This window comes from Lates calcarifer, linkage group LG8 (genome assembly GCF_001640805.2).
Source record: "Lates calcarifer isolate ASB-BC8 linkage group LG8, TLL_Latcal_v3, whole genome shotgun sequence".
NCBI classification, from domain to species: domain Eukaryota; kingdom Metazoa; phylum Chordata; class Actinopteri; family Centropomidae; genus Lates; species Lates calcarifer.
This window is the reverse complement of record NC_066840.1, coordinates 18241391-18257416: the sequence shown is the minus strand read 5'-3', so window position 1 is coordinate 18257416 and position 16026 is coordinate 18241391. Positions and strand designations below refer to the sequence as shown.

The 16026-nt window shown below is 41.8% G+C and overlaps 2 protein-coding genes across 2 annotated transcripts; one reads left to right on the top strand and one right to left on the bottom strand.

Annotated features, from left to right (window-relative positions):
• Positions 1–144: 144 nt before the first annotated feature.
• shisa3 (shisa family member 3) lies at positions 145–3917 on the bottom strand. Its single transcript, XM_018694122.2, has 2 exons — positions 3207–3917; positions 145–1416 (listed from the first exon to the last, which is right to left on the bottom strand). Exons 1-2 carry the CDS (start codon positions 3475–3477, stop codon positions 815–817), a joined length of 873 nt encoding a protein of 290 aa, XP_018549638.1. The 5' UTR covers positions 3478–3917; the 3' UTR covers positions 145–814.
• A 1512-nt stretch (positions 3918–5429) lies between these two features.
• Positions 5430–15997, top strand: LOC108895352 (BEN domain-containing protein 4). The gene is made up of 6 exons (XM_051072504.1): positions 5430–6617; positions 9430–9993; positions 12086–12177; positions 12343–12369; positions 12596–12836; positions 13882–15997. Exons 1-6 carry the CDS (start codon positions 6113–6115, stop codon positions 14118–14120), a joined length of 1668 nt encoding a protein of 555 aa, XP_050928461.1. The 5' UTR covers positions 5430–6112; the 3' UTR covers positions 14121–15997.
• The last annotated feature ends 29 nt before the right edge of the window (positions 15998–16026 follow it).

Sequence of the window (16026 nt, the reverse complement as noted above, 5' to 3'; positions counted from 1 at the left end):
GCGACAGGTAGGAGCTGCTGTGCAGACCCGGCTGCTCTGGTTTCCTCTCTGTCTGATGAGGCTTCTTTTCTGGACACATGCTTTTTGTTTGAGTGTTTAAAAAATGCAATACGGCAAACTTTACATTAACCAGAGCACAGGAAGTACTGAGAGACAACGTTTTATTTACTGTAAATTGTACCTGTACCACATTATATAAAAGTCCACATTTCCTCCAAAATAAAATGTCCTTTGTGTATCAGGTCCTCCTCTATTTCAGAGGTCCTTGCGATTGTCAAAAGTACGTAATTCCCTGGTTTCCAACATCTACTATATCTCTAATAATGTAACACAGCTCAGCAGAATCTCAGAGTGACAGTGTTGGAGCTGTCTGCCTCTACAGTATTTCTGTTTTTTAAGGAAGGTTTGTGATAAATTGGCAAGATTTCAGTCTGTATTGTAAACTTCCACCTTAAAAAACATCATTTATAAAAAATTAAATGTAGACCACCAACTTTTGTTTATAATATGATGTAAAAGTGCATAAGATTCAGAGTTGTTGCTGTCTCTAACAGGTCTGTTGAACTTTGATGTGCCCTGTGTTGCAGAGCAGGAAATGCCTCAGGCCCCGACGTTCAGCCACAGCAGCTTTGTTGTACTTTATCACTCGTCCTGCTGTCGCTCTCTCTGTGTCCGTTCAACCGGCCCGAGCTCTCCACCCAAACACCACCAGCCGTGTTGCAGTGTGTCTGTCCTCGCCGGCTCACACCCACCATTTAGAAATCTTGTAATCCCTCTATTCCGCCCCACCCCCCACCCCCCTTCAGGAGCCCTGTCAGCTCTGCCCGAAGTCAGCAAAGCTCTTGGCCGCTGTGAAGGCGTCGGGCTGCAGGGGGAAGAAGTACTGCTGGGGCAGCAGGAACCCGGTGCTCTGAGAGGGGTGAGAGGGGATGGAGGGCTGGTGGAGCTGCAGCTGGGTGTGGGCGGGGGGCAAGGGGTGCTGCATGCCCCCTGACATGGGTGCAGGTGGGGATGTGTAGGGGGGAGGTGGAGGCGGAGGCAGAGTCTGAGGAGTCTGGGGGGTGGGGGTGGAGGCTGATGAGGAGACGGTGGCGGACACCAGGCAGCCGTGTTGCTGCTGCTGCTGCCCCTGACCTCCCAGAGAAAACCTCCGCATGGAGCTGCCGCCTCCAGCCGAACTGGAGCTGGTGGTGGCCGTGCTGGACTGTCGCGATGGAGCGCGGAGGCTCGGAGGAGCTGTGGTGAGGATCATGGGGATGGTCTCGCCCTGGCAGCTGCGCAGGGAGAAGCGAATGGGCTGCTGGGTCGGCTGCTTGGGCCGCAGGCAGGTGCAGCAGTAGACGGCCACCAGAGAGCCGACCACGACGAAGGCGATGAAGATGCTTCCCACCATCAGGAAGGGCACGTAGATGGGCTCTGAGGGCAGAGGAAACACAGGCAGGTTAGAATCTACAGTGAGGAAACATCCTCATGTGACAGAAAAACTTTATTAACATGTCCACAACGTAACACATTTAAAGGTGTAAATCAAAGCAGCTATTTCTGACTATGTCAGCACTTTAATTTAAACTCCTCGTATTTATAAGCACTATAGCAACATTTAATAAATGATTTATTTACTATATTGTCAGTTAATATGAGTTTATACACTAGCCTCCACTTATGAGTGTCCACATGAGGAGTTATAGTTGTTGACAAATACATTAATAATCACTTACATTTTCTTATAACTGCATTATAGTGTGTTATAATCCATTAACCATGAACAGCTTAAAAATCTTAAATAGGGTGTTCTTAAATAAAGTGTTACTGTTGCTATTTATGGCTAAAATGTGATGGTAACCATTATTCAATCATGATTTTTTTTAATTCTTCATAGTATTATTTTAAAAACCTAACAGTGACACATTCCTGCTGAAAATGCAAACATCTCAAGTTACACTTCATGAAGCCCTTTTCCACTCTGGGAGGAAATCAACCAATGTTTATTTATTTTTATAAGAAAACATTAGGAAATTGTGTGCACACAGTCCATTCAGTTAAAGGCCTATAGGCTTATCCGTTCGGGAAATTTAAAGAAAACTGATAAAAACTCTGGGTTAAAGTGAGCTATTGTTTAAAAAAAAAACAAAAAAAAAACACTTCACAACTAACAGTGGGTTAATACTACACTGTGAGCCTGTTTAATGTGTAAAGAAACCACAGAGAATGACTGTCTCATAATGTTGTGATAAATTAGTGAGCTGTTGAAATGAATGTAATTTATATTTGGCAGCATAATAGGCCAATTTGTGTAAGAAAGTGTCCCTGCATTATGACGCAATTCATCTTGATTAAGTTTACTACTAATTTCAGCTTAAAGAAATTAGGTTTATTTGTTGGGTGACTGACAGGCTGCGTCATCAAAACCTCGTCCAGTTTTCCTTTTTACACTGATAACAATCTGCAGCGAGTTGAGGTCACATGAAGCCACATGAGCCGAGATAAAAGCAGGTGCTGGAAACTGGAGTCTCTGGTTGATTAATACTGGACAGACATAACATTTTTAAAAGCACATATTTCAAAGGGCACTGAATATATATAAAACAGTGGCAGCTGAAAGAAAACTTCCAGTCCTGTAAAACAGACCACATCCAAAATATCCAGTTTTAAAAACACTGTTGTTTGATTTAAGAGCTCAAATATCTACTACTTTTAAAAAGCAATTTAATATTGAGTCATTGACACATTGTATTGAAAAGTACCACAAAGATTAGGCCTTCTGTTGTCCCACACAAGACAGTGTTGTTGCACCAAATATTTAACACTGTGTTTAAAAATTTCTTCATTTCAGGAGACATTAGAGTGAAGATGCTGTTCTCAAAGTCACCAAAATCCTAGGGCTAGTTGCTCTGTACTGTAATGTCTGTAATGAGGTTTTTCAGATGACCTCTGACCTCTCTTTAGAAGACAATTTTCCTAAAGTTCAGTTAGATTAAACATGTCTTTAGAATATATATGTGCGTTTTAGCAATTTTGTAGACTTAAATGGCGTCCTTTGGCGTGTTTTTACCCATCCAGATTGAAGTTATTTATTCATTAGTTATTCAACTCATTAGTTTGTACTTTATATTAAGTTTGTCTGAAATTATGCACCTAAGGAAGAGCAGCTTTAAGAGGAAATCTTTAAAAATAAGAGAAGAGAAGAAGAAAAACACTGAACTTACGCGCTGCAAACTCGGTGTTGTCCACCTCCCTGTCGTTGGTGCAGCTGCCCTGGTCCAGCCGTGCGTCCGCGGCCGCGCAGCAATAGCGCAGCGAGCAGGAGCCGCAGCACACGGTGGCGTCCATGGTGTCAAAGTCCTCCGGACACTGGAAACCCTCGTGATAATTCCCATTAGCGTCCAGCCAGCCGTGGCAGTACTCCCCCTGTGCGTCCGATATCCGCAGATTCCAGGTTAGATATCCCAGCAGCAGGCAGCTCAGCAGGCGCACCATCCCGGCAAGCCGCTGGGGTTCACGGTTCCCTGCGTCCTGTGGGCTTCAGCACCCCCGACCACCGAGTGTGTCAGTCCGAGTTAGACACTCTTCATGGAGATCAACTAACTGAAACTGAATCTCGGCGAATGGATCCGAAGATGCAAAGTTATGTCACCTTCATCTTTCCAGCATCCAAACCGCTTTCAGACAAAAGTTGCCAAATTGAAGTGAGAGAAAATCCTTTGAATTGAATCTTCTCCGTTTGACGACTTTAAGTCAACTTTAAAAAAAAATCACACAACTAAACTTTCCTCTGATTCGGACTCGTGAGAAGAAAAGCCACTTGTACCGAGTTTCCCTCAGTTCTCTCTCATAAACGAGTCGAAAGCCTCCTGTGACCGTTTGTTCATGTCGGTGCAGAAGTTGTGCGCCCACCTCACTGGAGAGTTGCTGCTTTTGTGACTCCGAGTGTGTACGCGCGCACGCAACCCCCCCATAAACTGAGCGTACGCGTCCACGAGGCGCGCTGGTCACTGATGCCAATTAATCCTAAAACCATGAAGGTGGCCAGATGACATGCATAAATTATCTTAATTAAGCCTATCCTGCATGAGAGGTGGCGACATGTTTTCTCTGTTTTCATCGCCATGGAGACACAAATATGGCCAATCTTAAGGACGAGGTGAAAAAATACTGCAATTTTTAGCCTTAATCCTATTTAAGCATCCTTCTGTTCTCAAATCAGCACACATCCAACCTTCTGAGCCACAGCTATCTGCTTTTTCAGTCACTGTAATGAATTTTAAAAAGGCTACAACCCATATAGTTCCATTATGATGCCATAAACTGAACATTATTTAATCTTGTTTTATTTTAATTCCCTTGTATTATGAGATGCATTCCTGCTGGAAAATACAAATAGATTCCCAAAGAATGTGCAGAAATATTTAGATTAGCTTTGACATCTAACTGAAGTTTATGCCTCCACTGTTATTTAAGTATTGGTTTTTTTTGAGTTTTTAGAGCAAATATATATGATGTAAAAACAGGAAGCACAATGGAACTGTGTTAAATTCAGAGAAACACAACATTTAAAGAGAGACTACGCTCATCTTCCTGTAACAAATCTTCCTGTAAGAAATGAAAAGTTGAGTTCATTAGAGAGAAAACACACACTTCTAAATGATATCCTCAGCTTCACTGATCGATGCTAGCTAAATATCAAGTTTAGATGCCAGATATGGCTGTGTAACTGTCAGTTTGAGGATATTATTACTCTTCTCTGCTGGTGACACTGTTACCCAACTAAGCTCCAGCATGTCTATGAAAACTAAACTAAACAAGTATCTAATCTCACTGTGGCAGTGTAGCCAGTGTTCAGCAGAACTAAAATAACCTCTTTAATGCATATAAATAGATTTATAGCTAATTCAAGCTGAGAGATTCAAACTTTACTTTACAAACCCACTGACTCACCCTCTCATCCAAATGCTCCATTATTAAAAAAAAAAAAAAAAAAAGCCTATACCCAGTTGAGGTTTCATGATAAAGGTTTTTGTTTTGACAGTATTTGATATCAGCTACATATTGAGCCTCTGTAACTTTTACTGCTGACATGCAGCCATGTTCAGTTCAGGTGCCTTAAAAAAAATATTGACCAAGCACTTGCGTGTGTTTTGGTGTAAACACAGGAGCAAAAACGACTGACCTGTCTGACCTGCTGAAAGGGAGAAAAAAACCCGCAGACATTTATGTTAATCAGCAGCATGTCTTTTCCATCCGTCCATCTATTAAAACCCCCTCTGTTTGTTACCTATTGATGTGGCGCCCCCATGTGGCGCTGCAAACTTTTAGGCCTGTGGGCAACTGGACAGCTGTTCCCTGCGTCCAACAGTGGATTTCAGACATAAGGTAAGTTATGGCTGAAATGATAGAAAGTCGACTTTTTGACTAATTTCATGAAGATGAAATATCATTTAACCTTTAAAGATCCACAGTCACGGTCTATGGAAGTCGAGACGAAAATATCAATTTTTCCAGTCAGTTTATCTTATCCCATTTTATTTATTCTGTAATAATTTCTCAAACATTTAAAGAAATCAGAAATAAATAACAGCCGCGATTTCCTCGGTTTAAGCTCCAGATGTTTGGATGTGGATTAAAGCCTTTTCTTTCATTTGCGCTCATGTCGTTCTATTGATGCTTTGAGCTCAGTAGCAAAATGGCCCCTGCCTTTTCATTTGTGGGATTTCGCTGTGCGTTTTTTTTTCTCCCCCCCCCATTCAGTCAGATTGTTCAACTGCTATAGCGCCCCGTTGTTCTCTGTATGGTTGTGGGCTACAAAGGAGGCAGGCAGCGGCGCGCAAGTCCCGCCTGTATTTCCCTCTGGAGGAGTCTCAGTCTCGGCGCTTCCGACTGGGGATTGGAGCGACGGCTTGTCAGTAAATGAGCCCACCCTTCACACAGTGTGTATGAGGGGAAACTGAGCCAGACAGTGACGGTTCTGATCTTCCTCTCTCTCTCCCTCCCTCCCTCCCTCTCTCTCTCTCTCTCTCTCTCTCTCTCTCTCTCTCTCTCTCTCCAGCTGCCTGTCACACCAGCACGCCACAATACCGACCCGCAGCCGTCCGCCGCGCTGTGACACCTGGCTGGGATGGAGGGAGAGATGCAGCCCGCAGATGAAGGGCCCTGCGCCCCGAAGATGTGCCGACAACAACGGGGTCCGTACAGCACCCTGAAAACCTTCCAGAGCAAGCGCTCGGCGGGCAAGTCCCGCTTTGACAGGTCCACTGTGGTCGAGGTGCCTCTGTTTGGCGACGGACATCACTTCACTTTTCATCCCGAGCAGCCTCATCCTTTCCAGCCGCACCATCACCAGCAGCAGCAGCAGCAACAGCAACAGCGTCTGCAGCCGCTCCACCAAACCAGCGTCGCTATCAGCAGCAGCCAGCAGCATCATCAGACGCCTCAGCAGCAGCAGCAGCAGCATCGTTTCCCATGTGAGAGCAGGCCCAGCAGCAGGGTCCCGACATCCACCTCAGCGGCGGCGGGCAGTGTGGCGGCGGCAGCATCCCTTGGTACCCAGCAGCGGCGTGCCAGCGGCGGCGGCGGAGCGGAGCCCAGATTCTCTCCAGACTGCACCTACGGTATCAGTTCAGGTGGGATTTTCAAACTTGTTCAGAGTGAGTGAGTGAGAGTGACTCCCGCTCATGTCTGGAGGTCTGCTCCATCGCTCCTAGAATCTTTTTTTAATTCAAGATTTGCGATATTTAGACTTTACTGATCCACATGTCTTCACATTGTCCAGATTCTGGTGTCCTCCATATTTTGGGGTTTGCTGCCTAGATATGAGCATAGAGCAAATACAGAGTCAATAAACTTGAATGGAAGGCACAGCAATATTTAATTAAAATCCAGCATCTCTTTTGTTTGCTCTGTATCACCTGAGCTTCATGTTTTTGTTCCTGTTTCTGCCTCTTTTCTTTCCTGTCAGGAGTGATTGATTTGCTGCTGTAATGAGAGCAGTCATGATTGAATCTCAAGTGTGCATGTGCTAAAAATTACATTGGGTAATTGTCTGTCCATGAGTGTGTATGTGTGTGCATGTGTTTACATGTGTGTGTCTGTGCAAGAAGGGCCCTCACAGTCTCCTGTTGAAACACATTGTTCCCTGCTCATTTTTCTCCTCAGCTGCTGTTCATTAGAGGGCTGTACAGGCTCAGGAAGAAATGTGTTCCCCCGTGTGGAGGGCGGGTCCATGGGAACCAACATTAAGATGAAAGCAATGAACCCAATCCTGGCAGTTATGAAATTAAAGATTAGACATCTCATCCTCTAATCAGATATTAATCTCTTTATCACTGCTGGCGGCAGAGGCTCAATTTGCTGCTGGTTATTGTTGCTTTACAGGCAATCAGGTGTTCAGTGTGGGCTCGGGTTGCACTGTAGCCCTTTATTAACTCACCCTCGTGTGAACTGGCAAATGTGTGCGTCAGTATCATATAGGCCATTTAACCCACTTCAGTCTGTGCAAGCCAACCTGATTCATTTTGAGTATAAACCCCAGGCGTCAGAGATGATGTGTGCATCCACTCTGGCGTGCACATGGCCCTGATTTCACTTATGAAATAATCACATGAAATCATATTTTCCCTGCTCTGATGAATCTGCTCATATTACACAAGATGTACCATCCAATCCCAGCTTAAATGTGCCATGTGTTCTTACTGATGATGACACATCAAGGTGCTTTTATCTGCATGATGGGAGCAACTTAATGTCACGTCTGAGGAGAAAAAAGGAAAAAAAAAAACTTGATGTCCTTCTCATGGAGAAGCGGTGGAGACCCAGGGACTCAGCAATCAGCTCAGCACACAATAACACAAATTGCATTGAAAAGCCTTTCCCAAAGAGTTGTGATTAAAATAAATGGGGCTCATAAATTTTGCCTCTGCCGAGCGTGTTGTTTTTAATGAAATTTTATGAGGCTCTCAGCTCTCAGTGCCACAGAACTGGTGAGAGAAGAGAGGAGGGTGGGGGTTGTGTGTGTGTGTTTGTGTATGTATGTGTGTGTGTGTGTAGGGTGGGGGGGGGGGGTGAAGGCGAATGATATCAGATACATCTCGACGGGTAAACAGAGACAGCACGCATATTAATAAATGCGACACATCTGCGCCAGGCTGATAGACACGTCTGAGCGAGTGGGAACGCAGCAGTGGCCGTCTAGAACTCATTTTGTCTGTGCGTGTGTGTGTATAAAATTGTGTGTGTTTGTGTGAGGCCAGTGGACTCATAATCATTACATGGAGGTATGTGTGAGATCATCTCATTGAGACGTGCCTGGACTACCAGGGAAACTATACACACACCAAGGCGTGTTTCTGGACAATAGCTCCGTGCTGATTTTCTTTGCTCGGCTGGGTTTGGTCACAGCAGATACTGTGACTTTAGAGTTTATTGACATCTGAATAAATCAGCATAATCAAGCTGACATTTTTGTATAAACAGAGGAGCCTGTACTGTACTGTATGCTACTGTAATGGAAAGCTTTGCCTCAATGAGACGTGGTTAAAAAGAAGGAGGGAGGAAGCAGAAAGAAGCAGAACTAGTGAAGCATGAAACACAAAATCACTCATATTGGTTCCATTGCTGTGCAGCAGTGAGCTGCTTTCCTTCAGGAGACTTCATTATGTTTCAGCATTGGTGGAGAGTAAGTATATCTACTCAAGCACAGTGGTATTTACATTTTTTGCTGCTCTCTACTTCTACTTCACTGTGATTTGGAGCAAAATATCAAACTTTTTAACCCTCTACCTTTATTCATCAGCTGGAGTTACTTTTTAGATGAAAAAACACACCATAAGCTTATAAAATTCCACTAATTACAAACTTTTTTGGCTTGTGACCTCTAACAAAAAAGCAGTGTCCAGTTTTCTTTGTCATGCTTGAGATGTCTATGAGTTTGTTATCAGTTTCCCTCAAAGAGAGTCCCTTCTAAACTTTTCATGTTGCTTAATTAAACACGTTTTCGAGACCCAAAGAGGTCAGATCATCCAATGTTTCACAATGAAAGCAAAGATTAGAAAAAAGTCCAAAATGTGAAAAGCAGATTTGTGCAGCGCCACTTTGCCTTTCAGATTTGGATTTAACCGTATCACTGTCCTCATCAGCAGACAGAGTTTGCTTAATTGCCATGAAAGTGTAGATGTTTAATAGTGGACATCATTCATTTCCAGTCAGGAGACAATATGAGTGTCAGTCGTTTGTGCCCCGTCAGTTTTGCTGTTGATGAGGACCATGTGATACAGATAAAAGCTACTGAATGGACTTTGAGGTGGGTGTTTTGTCAACTGCTGTTTCCAAGGTCAAATCTGAACCTCTGATCAGGAACACAACAGACTCCTGTAGACAAAATCCCACTTTCTTCACTGTCACCACCTCTGACCTCCTGATTTCTCCTCTTTGCTGCAGAAAACCGTCTCATCTTGGATGCCTTTGCCCAGCAGTGCAGCCGAGTCCTCAGCCTCCTCAACAACGGCCGTCTCCTGGAGCCTTCCTCCTCCTCCTTCACCTCTAACATCAAGCTGGAGGACACTCAGGGGCTTCACTGCTCCTCACTGGGGAAATCCAAACCTGAAGAAAGCTCTTCCACCACAGACCCAGAAGAGGAGGCTCAACAAAGCCATTTGAACCAACAACAGACCTCTGCCGTTCTCCGCATCTTCACAGACTCCCTACAGAACTATCTCCTCTCAGGGCCTCAGCAGCAGCAGCAACAACATCTGGCTGCAGGTCTGGAGGACGAGCAGTGTCCTTCGGCCGAGCCTGGCTCTGGGGTGTCGCCTCCCAGACACAGCCTGGGAGGCTGGGGCTCGCCCGCTCCGTCCGAGTCCTACGGCCACCCGTCGTCCACACTGCCTGAGGAGGAAGAGGAGGAGGAGAGCTGCTGTCCACGCTGCCTGGAGCTGGAGCAGGAGGTTTTGTCTCTGCAGCAGGAGAACGAGGAGCTTCGCAACAAGCTGGAGAACATCCCAGGTGGAGTAATGACAGCAAAGACTTTGGAGTAGGCGAATGAGTTTAGACATTTTATTCTAGTGCTGATACAGATGGGTGACAAATCAAATGAAAGTTGTTTTACCATGAGCTACCACAACATCTTCAGTGCTTCAGAGTGGCTCCAATCTCCAATAGGTGCTCTGCTGACTGTGAAGCCCACAGCACACAATTCAAATCATTTTCACACTAATTAAAACATTCAGTGAATCCTCATTCCAAGTATGGAAATATCTAAATTCATTCTGTTTATACAAGTAATGAGTATTTTTTATTATCAACTAATCTGCCAATTAGTTTCTTGCTTAATTGATGAGTTGTTTTGTCTCTAAAATGTCAGAAAACAATGAAAAAAGATGGTAATAATTTCTCAGAGCCCCGAGGCAGTGATGTCGTAAAATTGTTTGTTTTCACCCCAAATCTACTCAGTTTAATATTCTACATGAACAAGAAGAACAGCAAATCCTCACATTCAAGAAGCTCGAAAAGCCAAATATGTAGATTGCTAAAATGAATACTAGATAATCAAATTACTTTATCAAGTAATAGATTAATTGAGTAATTGTTTCTGCTCTTCTCCTCTTATTTATTCAGGTTTTTCCTTTCATTTGTCACACCCTCTGTGTATTTGGACAAAAACTGAATTGAAAAATTTTCACTTTGACTTTTTCAAACCAGTATTTTTGCCTAGTTCTGATTAATAGTTTCTATAAAATGTTATTAGAAAATGTTTGAATTATTCACCTTCACCAGCACAGTGTTTTGCTTTTATGCAGCTTGTCATTATAACCAGAGCTGTAACTAAATGCAGACTATTTTTTTGGATCACTCAATGAATCGTTTTGATTATAACATGTCAGAAAATAGTGAAAAAGTTTTTCACTTTACTGTGATATGTAACAATGAAAAACATCAGCGTTTCCTGTTTAAGAAGCTGTTGTAGAATCTGCTTTGACATTTTGCCAGATTAATTTTATATTAATTGACTAATCAGTTAATTGAGTAATCATCTCAACAGTAATTTACTGAAGCTCTTCCATTAATTTGTCACCTGTCTGAAAATCAAGGCAAAAATTGTTTTCAAATGTGTATTATGCACAACTCTGGTTCGTACAGAAAGGTGTAATGCTCATCATCATAAATGAAATACACTAATTGTATAAAACACCTCCATACTACACTCACACAATATCACATATTGCACTACATCTACACACCACAGTTGGGTAATCATGTAGATTGTCGTCATAACTATTGTTGGACCAGAGTAGCTTAAGTTAGTGGATAAGGTTGGTGTTACTCAATGTTTTTCTTGTCATCACCAAATCCCACAAAAAGACCAAAACCAACAACACATTAATCAGTCTGTCAGTACGTTTTGATTTCCCCAGTCTGTGTGTGGCTCTCAGCCCTGAGTCCATTCGTTCCCACTAAAGACGTAATGTTGAAAAAACGATCTTGAATATACTTTCAGTTTTAAGTTACTGAGACGGGAGCAAATACTTTGCAAATGCATCGTGGGGACTATTTTTAATCACAGATTTGGTGAGTTAGTGAGTGTTAACAGCAGCAGGACGACGTGTGTGGAATCATATCAAAATAAACTAATAGTGTCTGTTGTCTGATGAAAGAACATGTCAAACGATGTACAATGTAGCTCACTGATGTGTGTTTTTTAAAATAATTTCTGACAACAATAGAGATTCATGTCACAGAGGAACAAATTTCATTGGATTTATTTATAATAAGGAATATACAAAATATCACCAGACTTATCATTCAAGATTTTGTTTGTTCATCAATTTCAGAGTATTGTTAACATTTCTGCTCCTCATTGTCATACTAACCTAATTTACACTGAAACGGCTCATTTTGTCACTGCACATTAAACACTTATACAGTACAGTATCTCAACTTGATCTCAAAATTACCAGACATTAGAGTCAAAATGAAAATAATGCAGGATTATTAATTTTTTAATTATACACCAGATGAGTCATTTCTTTGCCTGCAGTACATTTTTGACAGTGTGTTTTATTACTGGTCATATTAGCTTATGTTTTTTTTTATACAGTTCCCTGTCAAAATGTTCTTGACTACTTCAAGACTGTTCTTGAGTTTCACAACCAGCTGATCCAGCCACTGCCAGAGGAGCAGCTCACAGAGGTGAGGAAACAGGTCCCTTTGCATCATTCACACCTCTTTAAAGCATCTGTTATCGTTAACATACTGTATGTTAAAAATATCTGATTAGAAATAGAAATTCCCTCATGGTGTTAATTGTGTACATAGAATATGAATATGAAATTAAAGAAGACTCTGTCTCTGCAGGAAGAAGAACGACAAACTGTCTTTGAGGTTGGTGCCTTTTGTATTTTTTGCTGTTTTATTTGAAGATAAAAGATGTGAAGCTGACACTAGATGATTAAAGAAGAGTCACACATTGTATTAGTAAAAATTTGCAACTTTGAAAAGGTTAAAAGTCAGTTTTAAAGATAAGAATAAACCATGGTGCAGTAAGACTATGCACATACCAGAGCTCCCTCTGACCATTACTCACTGTGCGTCCTCGTTCTCTCTGCAGGGCAGTAAACAGCTCCTGGAGAACTATCCTCTTTTCATCACTAATAAGCAGTGGGACGAAGCCGTCAACTCCTCCAAGAAAGATGGCAGACGACTGCTGCGCTACCTGATACGCTACGTCTTCACCACGGATGAGCTCAAGTTCTCCTGTGGTTTGGGCAAAAGGAAGCGTTCAGTCCACTCAGGGGAGCCGGGCCTGGAGAGACGACCGCTCAACCCCGTCAAAGTCAGCTGCCTCAGAGGTACAAGTCTGATGATTTAGGGGAGTGTTCACGTTACGCTTCAGTCTGGAAGAAAATAAAATGTTTGAATAATTATTTAAACTTATGTGAATACTCCTCTTCTACAGGCCAATGTTTCAGATTTGAAAAGCAGCATCAAGTTTATTTATGAGCTCATAATATTTGAAACTGAGACAGTGTTCACATGGCAAACACATTTTGCACAGATCTGATTTTTCAAACAGTCTGGAAATATATGGTAAGAAAAGGCTAGGCGTGTTTTTATTTATTTCCTTATTTTTTTGGCCACTTGGGGGCAGCGGAAACAAATAATGAGTGCTGACATGTTGACATGCTTTAAGTTGATATGGTGAACTTGTTGCTTATTTATACATCCTGCATTTATGGAGCAACATTATCAATCATTTGAAGTCATATTTCTGACCTCCTGGTGAATATGAGTCTGGTATCCATGCTCTTTTTAGCTCTGTTTTTGGTCTCCACCAACTCCTGAGGGAAATATCTGGCACTTTAACTGCTAAATTCTCTGCTATGTTCAATGGCTAGTCTCTCACTGTGTCTGTCTGCTGATTGCTGCTGAGCAGGGAGTATACTTTGAGTTTTTTTTTTTTTTTTTTTTAAATAGCTGCCTGCTGTGGCCAAAATCTATGCTTTGAGACCAGTGAGGGTGAACCAAAACAGAAAAAGCAACCGCCTTCAATCATGTTACATTGTTATTATAAAAATATCTATATAGCTGCTAAGGCCTGTTCATACTGCTCTCACATTTCCAAGTATGAAGTTAAGACAGAGAGAGGTATTAACCCTTCTCATCTACTTGATTTAATTCCTACTACCATGGTTTGTGTGACAAATGCACACACAAAAGCATTGGGACAACAATATATTTTTCTTTACATTACAAATACAATACAATACACAGTAGGTACCACCCTAAAAACCTAATTCTTGTCTAATCCTTCTTGAAATCAACACTTTCTTTGATTTCCAATCATTAAAACAAAAACATTGTGAATATTTTTTTGACTCAAAATCTCCCTGTCAGAGTTCATCCGGATGCACTGTGCCTCAAACCCAGACTGGTGGATGCCGTCAGAGGAGCAGATCAACAAAGTGTTCAGCGATGCCGTCGGTCACGCTCGTCAGGGCCGGGCTGTTGGCACGTTCCTGGGCAGCAGCGGCAGCGGCAGCAGCACCAGCAGCCTCTACATGGACAGCTATGATGGACATCTGTCGCAGGACGAACTGTACTTGAAAGGCTGCCAGAACGGCCAGTCAGACTGAAGTCACAGAAATGTAGCCTGAAATGTAGCTGTACAACGACATATCCCAAAACACTGACCTTATCCTGTCACTTTACACAGTGAAGAAAACATTCCAGAAGAGGTTTATCATACAGAATATAACTACTGTCCTCTTTTCAGATAGTTTTGTAGCCTTTTGCCATTTTTATACCTAAAATTTTGTTTAGTCCAAATCTGACTCTTAAGGTGCATTTTAAATTTTACAAAATTTTAGTCTTCCATCTGCTGCATTTTAATGTTTTGAGCAGTTATGTCATTTTCAGAGGAATATTTCTGTTTATTTAGTTTAGTTTTTTGGGGCTGGAGTAATGTTTTGTACACACAGATCATTTCATTTTTTCACAGTTCACATGCATATTTAAAAGTCATCAGGAACCTGTTTGTGTTGATGTTGCCCAAGTTAGAGACTTGTCACATCCGTCACTGACACTGCATCCTCCATCACCTACATCATGGTAAGTAGCATTTTATTTTATTTTTTTACTCAAAATTCTGATGGCGAAGCACCTTTACTTCTATAGGAGTGCCTCTGAGAAAGTCATGTTTTGTTACCTGTAGCCTTGCACTTTGCATCCCCATTTTAGTCTTCAGTTGAGCCAGTTTATCTCTTTTACAGAAACACATATTTAGAAAGAAAGAATTTCCATTGTGCTCAAATGTAGCTTCTCTCTGGCTGAGGAAACATTGTGGTCAAGGCCAGTCTGTTTTTGATTTTCAGGATATGCAACTAAAACAAAACGTGTGCCACACTGCAGATTTGGCACCTTTAGTGTTATATTCACAGCTTTCAAAACGTACTTATTTCTTAATGTGCTTTCCAGTACAACTTCACCCAAAAGTTTAATAATTGGCTATCCAGAGATCTTTCCTAAATTCATTTGTATGTAGCAGTGATATGAAATGCAAAATAGACTGTTTCTTTTTTACTCAAATAACTGCCTTTTTATAGCATCAAATTTTTGCTGTATTTGTCACACACCCCGATACAAAAAGGCTTGTAGGAATTCAACTGTAATGTCTGTCTATCCAAGTAGAATTTACTGTTTACTTTTACAAACACTCCACTGTTATGTTGTTGCAGCACTCTGAGAAGACTTTTTGTGTCGGGACGGATGGACGTTGAGTCTTTAAGTTTAAGGTGGCTGCCATATAATAATGCCTTAAACATGTTAGAGAACCTCCACAGTGTAAAGTGTTAAAGCTGTGTGTGTCAGAAATCATGTAATGAGGGTTGTTTCTGTCTCAACCTTAAGTTACAAAGCTAAAGTATCTTGATAATGACAGAAAATATCCACTTCTAAACAATAATCTGTTGTCCCAAGTGGAAACAAACTGGGCACTTCTTTCTTTCTGAAGCTCTTATTTGCACTTTTAAGTGTCTCATTGTAGCTAAAGCTGCTCTACAGTGACAAGAAGTCAAAGCATTTTTATTCTTTGCATATATTTTACTTGGCACTCAGCAACTCCACTCCATGACGTTGTTTTCTACGTTTGAATGTACCAGATTTATTAGGTCAGTTTGCCACGTCGACAGTGCTGTGTAAATGTGTATTATAAAGTACAGTTATAGTGTGAGGTGTTCTTGAAATACAGCGTCTCTCTCTCCTTAAAAAGCCAAGTAGAAAAGTGCCACAGAAACCTTAAAACAGTTGGATTCTGTCGTTGTGTTGCTGTTCTGAATGTGAGCGTTCATTTGTATTTACTCCTTTACCCTCAAAGTGGCTGTTATCAACACTGTGAAACATCAGTCGGATTTTTACAGATCTAATAGTTTCTGTTGTTTTTTTATTTATAATAAATAAAACAAGCACTGAAGCTGAAAATTCTCTATCTATCTATCTATCTATCTATCTATCTATCTATCTATCTATCTATCTTATCATATT

Coding starts and splice junctions, on each gene's coding strand:
- shisa3 (XM_018694122.2), bottom strand. CDS start 3,477: ATGGTGCGCCTGCTGAGCTGCCTGCTGCTGGGATATCTAACCTGGAAT. Junction 1,417..3,206: donor CAACACCGAGTTTGCAGCGC/GTAAGTTCAGTG, acceptor CTCTGCCCTCAG/AGCCCATCTACGTGCCCTTC.
- LOC108895352 (XM_051072504.1), top strand. CDS start 6,113: ATGGAGGGAGAGATGCAGCCCGCAGATGAAGGGCCCTGCGCCCCGAAG. Junction 6,618..9,429: donor CACCTACGGTATCAGTTCAG/GTGGGATTTTCA, acceptor TCTTTGCTGCAG/AAAACCGTCTCATCTTGGAT. Junction 12,837..13,881: donor CAAAGTCAGCTGCCTCAGAG/GTACAAGTCTGA, acceptor TCTCCCTGTCAG/AGTTCATCCGGATGCACTGT.